At 42.6% G+C, this 18,981-nt stretch overlaps 2 protein-coding genes, 1 long non-coding RNA gene and 2 pseudogenes across 14 annotated transcripts in view; 2 read left to right on the forward strand and 3 right to left on the reverse strand.

Moving 5' to 3' along the window:
• Positions 1–2,449, forward strand: part of LOC126592579 (uncharacterized) — a 31,629-nt gene extending 29,180 nt beyond the window's left edge. For 3 of the 10 annotated variants that reach the window (XR_007612710.1, XR_007612711.1, XR_007612707.1), the window contains 2 exons: positions 1,711–1,807; positions 1,935–2,019. Coding sequence is in view for 2 of the 10 variants with exons in the window: in XM_050258333.1 (XP_050114290.1) it covers positions 1,711–1,807; positions 1,935–2,020; positions 2,119–2,172 (237 nt within the window). In the remaining 8 variants the exon portion in view is untranslated. The other 7 variants (XR_007612702.1, XR_007612704.1, XR_007612705.1 and 4 more) reach the window with 7 other exon arrangements.
• The window catches only part of LOC126592562 (disease resistance protein RPV1-like), a 33,985-nt gene that overhangs the window by 12,746 nt on the left and 2,258 nt on the right, over positions 1–18,981 (reverse strand). Inside the window, exons 3-5 of one of the 3 annotated variants that reach the window (XM_050258292.1) lie at positions 18,627–18,908; positions 17,745–18,521; positions 17,257–17,644 (exon numbers count right to left, since the gene is read on the reverse strand). The exons of 1 other annotated variant lie outside the window; for it this stretch is intronic. In XM_050258292.1, coding sequence (XP_050114249.1) covers positions 17,257–17,644; positions 17,745–18,521; positions 18,627–18,908 — 1,447 coding nt within the window. Of the gene's footprint in view, positions 1–16,896; positions 17,645–17,744; positions 18,522–18,626; positions 18,909–18,981 lie in introns of those variants that run through there. One more of the 3 variants, XM_050258293.1, reaches the window with a different exon arrangement.
• LOC126592570 (pentatricopeptide repeat-containing protein At3g04760, chloroplastic-like) lies at positions 2,751–5,046 on the reverse strand (annotated as a pseudogene).
• Positions 5,951–6,464, reverse strand: LOC126592588 (uncharacterized). The gene is made up of 2 exons (XR_007612714.1): positions 6,234–6,464; positions 5,951–6,133 (listed from the first exon to the last, which is right to left on the reverse strand). It is a non-coding gene; the product is annotated as an uncharacterized LOC126592588 (long non-coding RNA).
• LOC126592574 (protein RTF1 homolog) overlaps positions 15,598–18,981 on the forward strand; it is a 52,039-nt pseudogene continuing 48,655 nt past the window's right edge.

The following is an 18,981-nucleotide window of genomic DNA, read 5'->3' on the forward strand; positions in this document are numbered from 1 at the left end:
AGGCAAACTAGGTATGAGACTCACATTTACGTTGAGTCACACAATAAGCTATCTAGGTATCAGACTCCCATCTATGTTTGAGTTGTCCTCTTACAAGGTGGAAGGAAATATCACTAGATCATAAGACTAGTAACAAAGTGTTTCTACACAACCACAAGCATATTTGGGAGTGCTTCAAAATAGCTAAAAACAACTCCACGAAACCAAAAAGCTTCTAAATATATTTACCGTTTGAAAGCGTTTTTAGATTGCAAAAACACTTGTATTTTTATTAAAAATTTAGACGTGCCTCTAAAATTAACAACGCTTAAACATTATTGTTTTCTAAAAAAACATTTCTAAATAAGTCCAAAAGTATTATGGGGCCTTCTGGCCGAACTGCTCTTTTGTTGAATGGGTGTCTGAGTGTCTCCTTTTGTTTTGGGACCTTTGTTTTGTATGTGGTTTCTGTTGGGCCTTTTGGTCTTTTTAATTGGTCTTATAAAATCATTTTAATTGGTCTTTTTAATTGGTCTTCAATTGAATGCATACTTATGCCTTACAATTCTGTTGGGTTTTGGCTTTTGCAGATGATTATTGACTTTTTTGTGGCGATCTTGGTAATGAGGTGAATGATGATGTTCTTTCAAAAGCATTTTCATGATTTCCATCCTTTAACATGGCAAGAGTAAGTGTCTGCCTCATCTCCTTTGTTTTTCCTTAAGTTCTTTTATTATTATAAATTGTTTGCTTGGTGTGAACTTCTTAAATTTTATCTTCAGATTTTTATATGAAGAGCTCAAAGCACTTTGTTTTATTCATTCTAAAGTAGGTCTCATCTGCTGTTTATATTTTGGTTGGATGTGTAACCGTACAAGTAGCTACAAGTTGCATATTGGAATGGTCAAAGTTGTCATGATGCATTTTTTCATTTTACTTCTAACAACATTTGACTTTAAGATGCCTACTGACAACCTACATCAACTTATGTGATTTTTCAAGAACTTGCTGTCTAATTTTGAGATCTCAAAGTTAGTTTGGACAGCTGGAATCAACATTTGGAGGTTGAGTTGGTTGAATTTGACCTGACTCACGGGCGACCTTGAATTATTGCTTGTTGGGTTGATATGAACGAATTTGGAGTCAGGTTAGTGAACCGATTGAGCTTCCAAGCTGGTTCAATATTTTGATATTATTATGAACCTTAGGGGTCGGTGTGCAGCCCTGCTTTTGGGGCTTGGAAAGATGGTACTCTACAATAATTTTTGTTGGTCAATGAAATCTGTGTGAGAACTTTGAAATTTTCCTTCAACCTATGACCATAAAAAGAATTAACGACTTGAGTTGGAAACTGTTTAACCCCTACATTTCATTGCCGCTGTGGTGGTGTAACGTGTGTGGGGGTGATTGGAGTGTGGTATTTGGCAATGGGGATCCTAGCTCGAACACTGTAAAAAACTGTACAGGGTACTTTGTTTTTTCCTTCAGTATGTAGATGCTTTGCTTGATGTTCTCATTTTTGTGTGATACTTGGTTGGTAAGAGTGAGCCATAATTGTCTCAGAATCCAATTGTTTTCCTTATTTTGACTGTGCCCGCATTCTTATAACCTTTTGTGGATTTTGCTGTTTTTCACTACGTTTTGATTCATCCACTTCTCATAGAATTTGTGAATTTTGACCGTGATTGAAATCTTAAAACTTATATCTGTCTGCTTTATCACCATCTCTAGGTTGTCAGAGATAAGAGGACTGGAAAAACCAAGGGCTTTGGATTTGTTAGCTTTGCCAACCCATCTGACCTGGCCGGAGCACTAAAGGAAATGAATGGTGAGTAAAATATTTACTCGTATGGTGATTCTACTTTTCGTTGATAGTACTAAGAATCATAGAGGTTGTTGATATGTTTTTACTTGTATGATAATGGTTGTATATAATTAATCTGCAATAATTCCAGGTAAGTATGTGGGAAATCGGCCAATCAAACTACGCAAAAGTAACTGGAGGGAGAGGATAGACTATGACGCCCTAGAAAGACAAAAGGTACCATTTCCACTTGTTTACCGTAGTTTCAAATTTACGGCTTTCCAAAAGGTAATCTGTACTTACCAAGTGTTCCTGCTTTATTTCATTTGTGGCAGAACCACACTCACAAGAAAGCAAAGCCTTCGAAGAAGAGTATATTGCACAAGTGAGCTAGAGACTAGTGGGCGACGCGGTGAATATGGAAATTGGGGCAGTGAAGAAGTAAGTGTTCTTTTTATTCCTCAAATCCAACTCGGCTCCTGGTGTTAATTCTATGTAGAGATATGGTGAAGCTTAATGGTTATTATTTGAACAAATGATAATATGTGACGTGCATTTTTTTCGTGTGTAATACAAGGATTAGTGGAGGATCATTTTAAATGCACTATTTTTAACTTCTTTTGGTTGAGTAATGAAACAGGTTCGATCAAGTATATTGAAACGTGATTCAGTGTGTTTGGAACATGGTTCAGTACAACAAATGCCTAATACAAGTGGTTGGATTCTTTATGTGTTGAGTTCAACTTAAATTTGTTATTCAGTATTTGAAAATCAAGAATCGTGTTAACTAAACGCTTCTTGATTCAATTTCATGTCCTTACTTTCATATTCCAAGTGAGTTAACATGTCACAATGGTTGAATGGATAATGTCTCTTTCCTCTACTCGTTTTATGTTCACCACTTTCTCTCTTCCTCTTTTGGTTCTTTCTCTCGCCGTAAAAAACTAATTATATTAACGAAGCAGGCTAAACCAAACCGTGCTCATCCCTGTTTAATTTAGTTGAAGTTGTATAGAATCTACACTTTGGTAAGATGGAACGTTTTGCCAGAAATCTTTCCCGCTTTTTTTTCTTGATACAAACGATATATTATACACAAAAGAAATTCATCTTCAAATAAGCCATTTCCATTTAGTTCTTGATATCTTCTCTTTCTTTTTCTTGCCGGAAGTTCTGCTGCTTAATGTCTGCCTTTCTCTACGTTAACGAAAAACACGAATTTGTCGATACTCTAATCCCTCTTTGTAGCTACAAAGCAAAAGCTAGTTCTTAATCTCAGATAGAGTAAGCTCTTTGTAAACATCAAGAATGGGAAAGGTTCTATTCAAACGCCCGAACGAATCTTCGGAAATCGCCCTTCAACTAAAAACAGAGTTGGCAAGCTCCATCGCTTCAGCTCGCCATCCTGCGAATCCAATTCCTTCAATCAACAAAGTGTAGGTAGTTTCATTAGGCCGGCACCCCTTTTCAACCATTGCCGCAAGCACTTCAATGGCATCGACAATCCTACGCGTTTTGCACAGCCCGAGAAGAACAATGTTGTAACTGATAACTGTTGGCTGAAGGGCACCACTTTCCATGTCTACCAACAACCCTATAGCCTCATTCACCATCCTGTCTCTGCACAAACACGATATAAGCGAATTGTAAGTAATCTCATCGGGGTCAATTCCTTTGCTTACCATCTCCGACACCATTTGAAGCGCTCTCACTCTGTCTCCGCAATTCCACAGTGCGCTGAACATCGTGTTGTATGAGCTCACATTCGGAGGACATCCCACTTCACCGAGGTTCTCAAAGATTTCCAAAGCCTGATCAGCTTTTCCACTCTTACACAAAGCAGCCAAGATTGTATTGTAGTTCACAATATCCGGCAAGCAGCCATCCGATATCATGTAATCCAAAAACTCTATCGCCAAATCCAATTTCCCCTCTTTGCAGAATGCAGAAACCAGCGGATCATAACTATACGCATCCGGCGTCAATCCCTTGTCCTTCAGGATCTTCAACACATTCACAGCATCCTCAACTTTCCCATCGCGACATAGCGTGCTAATCAAAATGCTGTAAGTCACCACATTCGGTTCACAACCTCTCGAACACATATTGCTCACTAGCTTCTCCCCTTCCTCCCATTTACCCCTATTCAAAAGCGCTCGTAACAAAATGTTGTACGAGACTACATTAGGCGAACAACCCTTCGAATCTAACCCCTAACTAAGTCGAACGCCCTATCCAGCATCCCTTCTCTACACATTCCCCTAACAACTGCGTTGTAAGTATTCATGTCAGGTTTAAGCCCTCTAGACAACATGTCATCCAAAAGCTTCACGGCTTCATCAATTCCGCCTTCAAGAATCATTGCTTCGATCAAAATCATGTAAGTAATCACAGTCGGCCTGCAATCATCCTTCACCAACTGATCCAAAACCTTCAAAGCTAATCCTAGCTTCCCCCTGCCACAAAGACTCCCAATCATGATATTGTAAGTAACAACATCAGGTGAAAATCCCCGACTCCTCATCCTATCAAGTACCTTGTTTGCTGAATCAATCCGATTCGCCTTACAGAACCCGCTGATCAACGCATTGTACGAAAACAAATCAGGCTCACCATACTTCTCCAAAATCTGCATAACCCGAACTGCCTTTTCGACGTTCGTCGAATTGAAGAACCCTTTGATCAGCTTTGTGCAGAGAATCACATCAGGCCTGTACCCCTTGTTAACCATTAGCTCAAGAAAGTAGAGTGCTTCATTGTACTGGCCTGCTTTGCAGGACCTGTTGAGAACTTTCATCAAATGGGTTTCTTCGGCATCATTGTTCTGCAACTGGGTCGCTCTTGCTTCGGCGGAAGCCGCCGCCTTTGGTGGTTTTCTGCGGCGGTTTCCGTTGGACGAAATGCAAACCCTGCAACTCAAGGCACTCGTTTGGCGGGAAGAGGGTTTCAACAAATGGGCTTCTTTGATGTCATGGTTCTGCAAATGGTTCGGATTTGCTTCGGCGGAAGCAGCCGCCTTTGGCGGGTTTCTACGGCGGTTTCCGCCGTGTGATGAAATGCAAACCCTGCAGCTCCCGGCACTGGTTTGGTGGGAGGAGGGATTCGGGTGGGTGTTGACGTGGAGGCTCTGAGGCAACAGCTTGGCGGCAACTGTTGTCATTGGTGGAGGATTTGTTGAGGTGATTTTTCAGCTCACATGGAGGAATTGTTTTTGCAGAAAGTTTGGAGATTTGCATGGAGAAAGTGACCAAATTGGAAAGATGTCAATATCATGGACAAAGGATTCCGGTTAGATTTCGGACATGTGTTTTGGATAGGACAAGGAATCTTGTCGCACGTTGTAACTTGCTGAGGTTTTCGGTGTTGGGCCGGGACATAAATGTGAACTCGAAACTTGGGTTGGGCTATGCTACCAACGGTATTAACTCGTGGCCCAACCAAATGAGAAATTTTTGGGTCCGTCATGTAGGTCACCCGCCATGAGATCAGACTTGTGCAACCATCCAATAAGAAGCTCCGTCCAAGACAAAAACATCTCACCCGGGCCCACCTTCTTGTATTTTGGCCCCACTCACTATTCATTGTGCACCCGTTGGGCTACGCTACCAACGGTATCAACTCGTGGCCCAACCAAATGAGAAATTTTTGGGTCCGGCATGTAGGTCACCCGCCATGAGATCAGACTTGTGTGACCATCCAATAAGAAGCTCCGTCCAAGACAAAAACATCTCACCCGGGCCCACCTTCTTTTATTTTGGCCCCACTCACTGTTCATTGTGCACCCGTTGGGTCTTTGGCCGGACAGCCACTTGACATGGGCATCCAGACCGAAGAACTCCACATATAAGGGGGATTTGTGGGCAATGTAGGGCCAACATGGGGGCAGTTACCCTACTGAAATTTTTCCTCAACCGCCGCACAACAGAGCACTACCACCTACATTAGGGTGGGTCGAGCATAAGGTTGTTTGGGATCTGCGTGTGTTACTCTTTATGTGCATGGCTATCACGAGTGATGTGATCCACTAGCCAGACCCAACTGCGAAGAAATTTTAGCAAGGTGCATGTTAACAGTGTTTTTGCAAGGCTGTTTTGATACTCTAAAAATACAGATAAGAAAACATCCTTCAATAATATGGTGTGTATTAATCATGATGTAAGACAAATATATTATAATTTGAACGATTATAACGAAAAGAGGAAGAAGTTACAAGTTTGCAACATATAATGTGTCCTAAACTCGTATTTCAGAGGGCTAACTCTCCCTCAACTAATGGGTTCCGATGTCGGCAACTTAGAGCTTTAGGCCTTGTACGGTGATGTACTTGTGCTGTATTTGTTCCATTTCAGTCTTCCCTTAACGAACAAGAGAGAGTTAAGTTCTAGTTCAAAAAATGTATGACGAACTTACTACAAACTCGACAATAAAAATAGAATACAAATAACAAAACCTTATTTCATTAAGTGAGGTCGATTGCCCGATCCAAGTCCACTTAAAAAAAAAGAGGAGGGCGTCAAATAGTCAAAATCCGACACTCTGTTTTCACGTCGAAATCACTATGATAATGAATCCATAAAAATAGAATACGTTTGAATTTTTTTAATACAATCGATTAGTTACAAGATTAAACTAATATAAACTGTGGATAAAATTTGAATTCAGGTGTATAAAATGTGCATATCCATTCTAAATATCTAACTTTTTTTTTATTTTTTTTATTTTTTTTAAGAGTATATTATTATTATTATTATTATTTATTTAATTTTTTTTTTGGCCGCAAAGTCCATCCCACTCCAGCATTGCTATCATGGGAAGAGACTTTTGTGGAGCCAAAAATATTCACTAGGCGACATGTGGACTTTTGGACAAAAGAGGACAAAAATACCCTCGAGGCATACCGGGTTTCCTACACGCAAGCAGTGGAGAATCATCCATTAACCAAGTCAGGAGTACCCAAAATGGGTAACAATTCAACACCTATTTCATTCCATATTTGTTTTTACCTCATTTTTTCCTTATTCAATTAGCCATTATTTCAAACATTCCATAACATCCTCAACCAATTAATATAATCAATATATTAAAGGCTAATTACATCACCAAATTAAGCCCAAAAATCACCCTAAAGGCCGGTTATCCCTTCTCCAAAGGGAGCCGGCCATTTCCTTTTTTTTTTTCACCATAATTTTCCTTTTTGTGTGACATTGATTAGCCAATTATACAAAAAACCACCAAAACATTCATTTTATGTTTAATAGCCAAATAAATTGGCTAATTAAACCTAAATCAAACCCAAAAAACCCTAGCCACCTCCTATCCCTATAAATACTCTCATTTCTCACCAAAAAGCCAATTCCAACACTTTGGCAAAAATCCCAAAATTCTCTAAACATTCTTTCTCTCTAAATTCTAACTTTGGCATCGGAGGTTCTTCGGCCAAAGCCCCCCCCATTCATCGTGGGCGCGTGAGGCTTTTGGCCTTAACCTAAGGTGCTAGTTGTTTTGTAGGTGCAAAATCGTCCAAGATCGAGGAGGAGAAAATTTGCATCCACAAATTGGTGCTTTCATTGAGAGTTGAAATCCATACTCGTAGAAGACTCTCGCACAAAAAGGTTTTTTCTTTATTTTCTAGTCCATTTGAATATTTTTCATACGTTCTTATTATTAGAATTTTTTACTTGCAAAGGTTCTTTGATAAAACATACAAGCACAATATAATGGCTAGAAATTTAGAAAATTCCACGAGTGAAAATTCTAATGTTCAAGAAATGGGATTGCGGAGATCCGTGAGGCTAAATGCAACAATAAGTGGAGTAGCACCACCACCACGAGTTTCCACCATGGGAACCACCACGGTGGCTACCTCGGTAGCCACCCGTGGCGAGGTCCATGGTGCCTTCACCACGGCTCGAGCCGTGCCATCCAAGGCTCACGACACCAAGGCCACGGCCTAAGTCGTGCCATCCAAGTTTGCACGGGCCCGGGCCCAAGCCTCGCATTCGCTTGCATCACATTCTAAGTAGCCTGCTCCCGCCAAGCAACCTGCTCTCGCGGCCCAGCCTACTCCCGCCAAGCAACCCGCTTTTGCGGCCTAGCCTGCTCCTGCCAAGCAGCCTGCTCTCATGACCCAGCCTGCTCCCGACGAGCAGCTCACTCCCGTGGCCCAGCCTGCTTCCGCCAAGCAACCTGCTCTCGCGGCCCAGCCTGCTCCTGCCAAGCAGCCTGCTCTCGTGACCCAGCCTGCTCCCGTGGTCCAGCCTACTTCCGTCGAGTAGCCCACTCCCGTGGCCTAGCCTGTTTCCGTCGAGCAGCCCACTCTCGTGGCCCAACCTGCTCCTCCTAAGCAGCCTGTTCTCGTGACCCAGCCTGTTCCCGACGAGCAGCCCGTTCTCGTGGTCCAGCCAACTCCAGTCAAGCAGCCCACTCCCGTGGCCCAGCCAGTTCCAGTCGAGCAGCCCACTCTCAAGGCCCAGCCTGCTCTCATGGCTTTCCAAGCAGCCCAAGTCGGCCTAAGACTATCTCAACCATCCGGACCTACCATCGAGCCGGGGGCATTCTCACCATATTTTTTTCGTGAATTTGACATTTCCCAACTCAAATCTCGCGCTCGGAGTCTACCACCATTCCACTGCCCAAGGAGGCGCATTCCTTCCAAGCTCTTCCAATCCAAATGGAGAACAACGCTTGTCTCGACAAGTCATAGAGTTGACGAGCACCCTTGCACAACAGACAACCTTGGTGAATCAACTTTTGCAACGCATCGGGATCCAACGTGCCCCGGACGAGGTATCCTGAAGTAGGATAAGTGCAGACAGACCTTTCCAGCAGCATCCCGGTAAGCAGCCACTCGACCAGCCACGAGCCGAACATTTGGGCAGTGTACATTCCCGTCTTAGCGCACGGAGGAGCATGCACTCTCAACTAGGGCCACGGATGAGCATACATTCACGGTTGGGGTCATACTTCGATAGTCAACATGAGCAACCTTCCAGGCAAAGTGTCCATTCGCGACTAAGCCCACAAGGAGCATCCTCCACCTCACATCAGAGTAGGCAGCACGACGGACGGAGAGAAACAGTCACTCTATCCCGCTCAAGTTCAACCAGCAGCCTGCGAAGAACTCGCTCGCCTGCTAGGAATGCACCACATGCACAACATCCGCAACATAGACGAGCGAAACACATGGAAGAGCAGCCTAGACCAGCAAGTCATGGCTGGGGGCAGCCGAGAGCTCCGCTACCCCCAACAAAGGAAAATTCAGGAAGAAGTAGAGAGAATATTGACCAAGCGATTGCATGATTTCCAACGCAACGAGGTCACCGACGAGGCACTACGACGGAACATGACCAACATAAGCAGGTCACCCTTCACGGACGAGATCGAGCAGGCAGAGCCTCCACGCGAGTTCAGCATGCCACATTTCACATCTTTCAAAGGGGATGAAGACCCGGAGAGACACTTAAAGCGCTACCGAACCGCAATGATCCTTTATCGAAACAACGATGATCTCATGTGCAAGATATTCGCCACCACTCTACAAGGCGAGACGCAAGATTGGTTCTACACCCTGCCACCACAATCCATCCGGAATTTTTACGAACTTTCTTTGGTTTTCACCAAAGAATATTCATCTTATCGCTCGATCAAAAAGAAGTCTGATCATTTGTTCGACGTCAAAAAGAACCCAAAGGAGTCGCTTCGCGACTATGTGAGGAGGTTCAAAGTAGAGAAGGCAAAAATAGTCGGATGCAACGACTCGATAGCTAGAGCAGCCTTCTAAAAAGGACTTCCAGTAGACCACCCGATATTCAAAAAATTGATCATGAAAGAAGATCTAACTCTGGCAGACTCTTTTGCTTTGGCAGAGAAGCATGCACTTTGGGATGAGGCTCGCCAATGCACATTCAAGGACTTGAAGAAGTACCCGACATCACCTCCCTAGAAGCAGCGGAGGACTTATTCGCATGTTTGACGGTATCTAAAGTAGCAATAAGCTCTACCATCATGCGAGAAGAGCTGGGGGCCCGACTACCTGTATTCTACAGTTTAAAAGCTCTCATCGATGCTATTAAAAATTCAAAAGTTAACTTTGGCGATAATTGTTGTAACCCAAAAGCTTAAGTTTTACCTTCAAACGCAAGCAGTCATCATCATGACGCACTATTCTGTCGAATCCAAACCAGCGACGATAAAGGCGTAGACCCTAGCATATGCAAGTTTTTTGACGAACACAACAACTCGGCCCAACGACGCCCCGAAGGCAGCCGAGCACACTTTAGCCACACCTGCTCCCTCAGTGGAGATTTCTGGCGTTTACATGTCGACGGCGCATCCAACTACGAAAGCTCGTGAGTAGCCGTGGTTCTTGCCACCCCAGACGTTTCAATGCTCAAGCAGGCGATCACTCTAAGCTTCAAAGCATTTAACAACGAAGCAGAGTACGAAGCCCCACTAGCAGGCCTTCTAATGACAAAACACTTGGTGGTGAAAAAGCTTTCAATTCATTCCGAGTCCTAGCTAATCACCAACCAGACTACTAGGGGCAAAGGCATGATGATCGTGGCAACCGACTACTTCACCAATAAGAAAAGAAAATGACCAGACGAACTCCAAGGATGTCTATGGGCATATCGCACAACCAAAAGACGAGCAACCGAAAGGAGATGGCCACAAGCTTAGATCCGGCAGCATCAGCTCCTCTCCAGCTACAACAAAAGGGCCAAGATCCGGCAATTCCAGCCTGGAGATCTGATCATAATAAAAACCTTTATCACTGCCAGCAGAAAAGGCTCCAAAAATATGGATCACATCTGGGAAAGTCCGTACAAGATCAGCAGAGTAGGTGGCAAGAACAATTACACCCTCGCCACCATAAAACGATAAAAAGATCGAAAAACAGTGGAATGCCTACAATTTAAGGAAGTACCATGTGTGACCTCTCGCTACATCAAAGCCCGAAGACTCAAGCAGCTCGACGGGCACTACCTCACCAGTCGAGGATTATCCAGTTGTTATGCAGTTCTTACCTTACATCTAAGTTCTCGTTCATTTAACTCGTTTTTCAATGAGGAATTCAGAAGTAATCACGACTTGGCTTGGCTGCATGCTTACAACAACTGATCACTCCTGCACTTCAAAAGAAGACCGCGCCCTTCTTAGGGACTTACCGCAGGAATTGCGCCTTCCGAGGGACCAACCATGCTCTCCAGTGCGAGAGGGTAAACTAATTGCTCTCCAACGCGAGAGGATAAACCAATTCCCCGACACCCACATGGGTCAGCTCTCCAAGAACGGGAGGATGAACTCTACACTCCGAATATCCAAACGTGGATGAGCCGGGCTGCCCTAGTATAACCAGATGCACAATGGCTTGCGTCGGGATTCCTAGAAGTAGCCGCAATGGTCTTTTTCAAGGCTTAGCTAACTGAAGGATTTTGGGTCTCTTGGCCTAATCCGTGGGGAACCGGGCCCTAGAGACGGAGAGGGCACATTACGCAGTACATCCGATGGATGGCTGCCCTAGAATCCTAAAGCTGCTACTGAGTGCACTAAGGTAGCCTACAGATTCCGGAAGACTGCCTACAGCTTGCCTTTCGAGCAGTAAAGCTGCACTAGACTTATACAATCGCACATTCTTGTGAAAGGTTAAACAAGCTAGCAAGCATATACGAAGTTTTATCCACTGCCGACATGCTACGTAGTCGATAAGCTTCACCTCTACCAAGCACGGAACAACCTACACCAAGTCCTAAAGTGTTGTGATACTTGCTGCGCAACCTACAGAATTGGAGAAAGTCAAGGTTAACAGCCTAGTGGTTACGCGGACTTGTCTGCTTCTGTAAGTAAGGCATTCGGCTGCCAACCCAATAGCTAACAACTTTGCAAAGTTCTACACCAACACCTACGGCTGCATAGGCTATGCGGGCTTGTCTGCTTATAAAAAAGTAGCATGCTTGCCACTGGTCTATCAAGTCTAAAGGTTAGGGCATGAACAAAAGAAGCGAAGATGAAGAAAAGCGAAGGAAAACATGTTTATAAACAACTATCAAAGGCCGAAGGAGTTCAAGCAAAACAAGAGCTACACGGAAAAACAAAGAAAATCTTAAAGGCTACCTAGATAACTACACTTTAGCAGCCTGGACATCCCAAGACTATTCGGTCGCCACACCTTCAGTAGCCGTGAAGCTCTTAGCAGCGACGTCACCCCCGACTGCTCCAGCCTGGGCACCAACTTCTCCAACTACTTCACCAATACCAACATGGACGCACTGTAGCTCATCCACTTCTTTCTTCAAACTTTCGTTGATCTTCAGTACACCTTGAAGTTCCAACACTTGGGGTTCAAGCCTATCAACGATTCTCTTGAAGTGGATCACTTGATTATAAGCAGCAATCAACTTTTCATCCTTTGCATAAGCAGCGAAAGAAGTCTTTGGTTTTTTCTCAGCCAGCATCTCTTGAGCAGGCAGGGAAGATCCCTTTTCCCACCTTCACTTGCAGCAGGATCCACAACGGTGATTGGACGAACCAATGCATCCGCCTTGATCCTATTCACCTCTTATTTTGGGAGCAGCCCACGTTTCTCCTGACAAAGAGAGTTAAAGTAGCCAACACCATTCGTGGTACCTAGCAGAAGAGTTCAACCCAACATTCCAGCAGCCTATGAGACCCACAATCTCCTCATTTCTCTCAATCGCCAGCATGGTCCGAGTCAGGTCAAATAGCCCAAAGGACATAAGCCATGCGGCTTGCCTAGCACTGCGCCCTAACGCCACAATCCGCGACCCCAGCCGTACAAGCTGCCCAAGCAGTGGTCCCTGCCACGACATCTCCTCGGCCCATGACGAGCCAACTCCTGGCCCCTGCCAGTCGACGTGCCGCACCACTTCGACGGCTGCCCTGCAATAGCACTATCCAAGAAGAAGGCAAGAAAAATTAAAATTTTCTTACATCGGTGCAGCACGGAGAAGACGAAGAAATCAACGAAAGACAGTCCTTTGCACGGGCAAGATGTAGAAGATTGCTAGAGGAGGGGGAACAAATATCCTCTAACTTTCTCTCTCTTGTTGGGTAGAATAAATCGCTCTCCAAAGTTGATTTAATAACCCACTTAAGGTGGACTTAAATAGGCTTTGAGAGAAATTTATTTCCCTTTCCTAGAAGGATCTAATTTCCTATTAAAGAGAGAATATACATCAAAATAGGAAGCAGTCTTAAGTTTCCTAAAGCAAGAAGATCTCTACACCTGCTGCCCTTTTCTGCGAGCAGCCCAACAGGTGTGGGGGCATTGTGGAGCCAAAAATATTCACTAGGCGACACGTGGACTTTTGGACAAAAGAGGACAAAAATACCCTCGAGGCATACCGGGTTTCCTACACGCGAGCAGTGGAGAATCATCCATCAACCAAGTCAGGAGTACCCAAAATGGGTAACAATTCAAAACCTATTTCATTCCATATATGTTTTTACCTCATTTTTTCCTTATTCAATTAGCCATTTATTTCAAACATTCCATAACATCCTCAACCAATTAATATAATCAATATATTAAAGGCTAATTACATCACCAAATTAAGCCCAAAAATCACCCTAAAGGCCGGTTATCCCTTCTCCAAAGGGAGTCGGCCATTTCCTTCTTTTTTCACCATAATTTTCCTTTTTTGTGACATTGATTAGCCAATTATACAAAAAACCACCAAAACATTCATTTTATGTTTAATAGCCAAATAAATTGGCTAATTAAACCTAAATCAAACCCAAAAAACCCTAGCCACCTCCTATCCCTATAAATATACTCTCATTTCTCACCAAAAAGCCAATTCCAACACTTTGGCAAAAATCCCAAAATTCTCTAAACATTCTTTCTCTCTAAATTCTAACTTTGGCATCGGAGGTTCTTCGGCCAAAGCCCCCCCCATTCATCGTGGGCGCGTGAGGCTTTTGGCCTTAACCTAAGGTGCTAGTTGTTTTGTAGGTGCAAAATCGTCCAAGATCGAGGAGGAGAAAATTTGCATCCACAACTTTGAGGAGAATTTATTGATAAACAAGAAAAATACAATATGTCAGGGGGACAAGAGGCCAAACCCAGACCAATAAAGAATTCATAATAACAATTCAAAACCTCTTTCAGCAAAACCTATAACAAGGAAGCTTAAAAAGGTTGTGAGAATAAGCAGCTGCAGCACAAGGAGGGCATGAATCCCACCAATGGACACCGGAGTGATCAACACCATAATTGGCCAAACAATCAGCAACTTGATTACCCTCTCTAAAATTATGAGAAATCTAAACGTGCATGGAGGATAGTAAAACTCGACAGTCATGCCAACTGACCAAAAGCCTCCAAGGGATAGATGTCGAGGAAGATGAGGATGAAGAACAAGAATAAAAATTATCCCGTAAGTATACAAGATTAAGTTTAAGACGTCTTAATAAACAGAAGATGCCCTTATACATTATCCTCTCATCAATCATGTTACATGACAAAAAATGAGGTGTTGACTTATAAGAACTAGCTAAAGATAGCATATTCCTTTCTTTCTTTGTGGTTTCAACCTATCCTTGCCCGCCTTACTAAATCATTTAACACAAACCATGCTTAATATGATTTCAAATAATAAATTAATTGCGATAAAATAGATTTTCAAATACTTTTATACATCTGAGTTTGAGCTCTATTATTATCAATTACTTTAATGCTCTGTAATCGTTTATTGTCCAATCGTCCAAACGGATGCCACTCATCGACAATATTAATTCCAAACGCCATGTCGTTTCCATGCAGTTTCTCAAAAACAAAAAACTATCGGCGAGTCGACTCAGTGAGTTGATTAACTTTCCTAAAATAGGCAGAACTGTTTCAAATTTTGCAAGCTCTTTAATGTCGGCTTTCATGCTTTTGTCTGCCGCAGTTGGATTATTCGGATATATTTGACCGCCAAAGCACTCAGATTTTTTCAGGTGATCGATTTATTCTTCTTGTTGTTGCCCTTTGTTTGTTCGAATACCAGAAATTTGACAACTTTCTTTGTATTGTTTGCTGAGATATTTTGTTTTTTTAGGTTGGTTTTAAGAATTAAAATCGGTAAATACTAAATACCCTTTAGGGTTTTGAGCGAGATCTGTTGTAATATGCAGAGATTAAAGATTAATATTGTATGAAATTCAGAAGTTGTAATTCTGGGATTTGGTTGTTTGAGTTGGAAATTTTGGAAATTTGAGCAATGGGTGTTCAATACAGTCCTAGGGTTTGAAAGGGGATATTGGTTTTGAGAAGTTTTTGGACTCGTTGCCAGTGTCTTGGGTTTGGTTTTGAGCTGGAAATTTTGAGAATTAAGGAAGTGGGTGTTCCATGTACAGTCTTAGTGTCTTGGGTTTGGTTTTCGACTCGTTACCAATGTCTTGGGGTTGGTTTTGAGCTGGAAATTTTGAGAATTAAGGAAGTGGGTGTTCCATGTGTAGTCTTACGGTTGAAAAGAGGTTTTTTTTTTTTTTTTTTGGGGGGGGGGGGGAATTTTCGATTTGTTGCCATTCTGCGAGTCGGTTTTGAGCTTGGAATTTAGGGAGTTTAAGCAGTGGGTGTTCCATATACAGTGTTAGGGTTGAAAGGAGATGTTGTTTTCGAGGAATAACTTAGATGGGTTCACAGAGGTTGAAGCTGAGCATCTCGATATATCTTGTGTTTCTTCTGTGTGAAATTGTGAATTATTAGCCTGTCAGCAAAATTGTTAGTAGCAGATTAGAATTTTTAGGTTTGAAATTTTTTGTTACAAACTAATGTGTTTACTATCAAGTTGAAGTAGTTTTGAACCAACAGATGGAAATAATATGTTGATGATTTTGTCTTCGTTTCGAATGCTGACTTTATGAGTTATTCGACAACGCGAGTAAAACACCAAAACATACCGGAAGGGACAGCGGATAATGGCAGAATTAGTAAATTTGCTCTTGGAGGCTGCGGGAAGAACAAGTTCATCGGGGAAAAACCGACACTCACATTCATCATTTAGGAGGAGACGTCGGGGCTCATATTCTGATGGAGGAAGTGATTCCAGAGGTGATGATTCTGACGATGGTCGTGGCTATGCAAGCAGGAAGCCCTCTGGACCTTAAGTTCATTTGAAGAAGAGGCTGGACCCAACAGAAATAGACGATGAACAAGGTAGCCAGGAAGAAGGTGGTTATAACGAAAGTGGTTTGGATCGGGGGTGGGGGGACAGTAATGAATCTGATGTTGGCAGTGATCTTTACAAGGATAAAGACGATAGGCGGAAGCTCGCAGAGATGTCTGAACTTCAAAGAGAGCTAATTTTGTCTGAAAGAGCGCATAAGAAAGATGACAAGAGTTTAAAGGAGAAGTTCCAACCAAAGTGGGACAAGGGAAGGCCCCACAGTCCCGGAAAGAGACTCCACCTCTTCCACCTCTCGGGTGCATGGGCAGCTTTTAAGGATGATGCATTGAATGAGTTACGAGCAAAACGTTTGAAGCTGCATGACCCTGAGGCTCACTGCAAGTTGAGATATGCTTCTCGTAGTGAAGATGATGGATCATCAGGGGATGATGCAATGATTGACAGTGATGATGAAAGGTCAGAGGGACTAACTTTTGATGATATAAAGGAGATTACCATTCGAAGGTCGAAACTTGCAAAATGGTTTATGGAGCCCTTCTTAGAAGAGTTAATTGCGGTTTGCGTTGTAAGGGTTGGAATTGGGAGGTCAAAATCTGGGACTATCAATGGTGGGAGCAGTACGGGCAGGCATAGCGGCAACTGCAGCAGCTTTGGAAGCTGCGGCTGGTGCGGGGAAGTGGATTGATATGAGTGCCCCTGTTGATTTTGGAAGAGAGTCAAATCTAAAGCATAATTTTGAGCTGCCAATATCATTGGATGCTCTTCAGAAGTTTGGAAAGCCACAGGGTGCTCAGAAAGGGTTCCTGGCAAGAAAACAGCGAATAGAATCAATAGTTGGCAAGAAAACAGAGAATGATGGGAGGAGGCATGCGCTGATGCTTACAGTTGGTGACTATATGAGAAGAAGAGGGATTCTCTGAACATATTAAAAACCTTAAATGCATTAATAAGTTTAATTAAACCACCACAGAAACAAGAAGGTTCAAAAAGAGAGAACATATTAAAAACAGATCAAGGCAAGCAAAATAATACAGACTCTATCTGCAAACTAGCTGATTAAACCAGAAAGTTTCCTAGCTTACATAGTTGTCGTCGTCTCGGTCCTCCTCCTCATCATCACCTTCATCATTATCATCCGCAACTTCTTGGTCCTGATCATCGTCTTATTCCTCCTCATCCTCATCAAAATCCTCCTCATCATCCCCATCAAAATAATCATCGTGTTGTCATCATCCTCATCAAAATCATCATCTTCATAATCCTCATCAAAATCATCAACTTCGGTAGAAATTTCTTCTAAGGCCCGTTCGTAAGGCATATAATGGTAATCAAATAAAGAACCTTCGAAAGTCATAAGTTTGTCGCATACTAAACGTACCCCTATTTTCTTCACCGGAAAATGTGCAATAACATGGACCAAATCGCTTTCTTCCAAATTGAACTCAGTTTCCGACAACGATAAATTTGCCAGCCAAATGATCTCTTCAATGAGAAAAACATCTCCTAGTTCGACACAAAAACTAGTACCCTTGGTGTGATTAATAACATAAATATAACACGAGCTGATGTAATCAAGAGGAACACAAGCCAGGCACACAGCCAACGCTTTTGCATTACAACCAATTTCCTTGGGCACTTCAAAAGAGACTTGGGTACCCTCGTTGACATGATTGAACCAAGTGGGAATTTGTCTTCCTGCAAGACTCATGGTTCCACCTCCTGTCCATCCCTATACCATGTTGAACAAGATTTGTGTGAGTAATACATACATAACACACATATTTACGAGGGAGGGAGGAGACAAGGGTGGTGTGGAAGAGAGAGAGTACCTGTAACGTGCTATCCTTAAGAAGGAAATCTATGACATTGTTGTGTGTGATCATAGAAAGTGAGAGTCCCGAGTTTAACGCGTTATCCAAGCCTGGCATTCTTTCTAATGCAGAACAGTCGTCCGTTTGCAGGAAACCCAAACTTTTTGGTAAATCTGTAATCTTGACAAGGTTTCCGCAACCATTCAAGGATAGTGTAAGAAGCTTGGAGAGGCCACTAAGGCTTGGAAGGCTCCCAAAATTATTGTCATCTAGACTTAACTCCACTAAACAAGGTAGACTACTCCCAATATCATTAGGCACTTCCTCTATATTGCTGTCCTCCAAAATTAAGCTTGTCAAAGAGCGTAAACCTTGTAAGGAAGGTAGCTGCAAAGAACACTTCAATTTACTTAAAGATAAGCGCTCGAGCTTCTCTAGTCGTACGATGGAAGGTGGTACTTTTTTTATGGCCGTTCCATCTGCATAAAGAGTGACCAATGATGCCATTTCTCCCAAGTGGTCAGACAAGCTTTGGAATCTTGAACAACCATCGAGAACAAGAGTTTTGACAGATTTCAACTTATAGAAACTCCTCGGAAGAGCCTTAAGCGTTTCACAGTCTTTCAAATTCACCAACACAAGACTCTTGAGATCTCCAATGGACTTGTGAACTTTAGCCAACCTCTTACAGTCTTTGAGTATCAATTTCTCAAGATTTGGGAATTTCGAAAAGTCTGGCGATTGTGTTAGATCGTGGGAGTGGCTGAGATTTAGAATCTTCAACTTATCAAGCAACTGTTAAGAAAAATCAAATTTAAATAAAAAATTTAAATCCAAAAAGAAGATACAAAGAGCATAAAAATAATTCTTAATTTGGTTCAGGTTACGCATTGTACTTACCCCAGAATACTCACAAAGAACTTGTCTGAGGCTGCTGTACTGCATGTCGATAACAACTATGTTTGGTTGACACAGTTCTATTGGTATGAACTCCAATGGGAATCCATGCCAGCACAACCATCTTAATTTTTTGGAAAGACATTGGTATTCCCCAGTGAGCCGAACGTAGTTTAGTTGGAGCAATCTCAGTCTCTTTATATTTCTAAACGCCTTAGTACTGAAACTAGTCTCTTCAAGACTTGGCAAATTCAAAGCCAGACCTTCAATTTTTTCAGTTCCCTGCTATCCCAAAAAACAGACTCCAAATAAGAGAAGGCTTTGCATGAAAAAAAGTTAGATTACTAACTTACATATG

This window comes from Malus sylvestris, chromosome 12, assembly GCF_916048215.2.
Source record: "Malus sylvestris chromosome 12, drMalSylv7.2, whole genome shotgun sequence".
Taxonomy (NCBI): domain Eukaryota; kingdom Viridiplantae; phylum Streptophyta; class Magnoliopsida; order Rosales; family Rosaceae; genus Malus; species Malus sylvestris.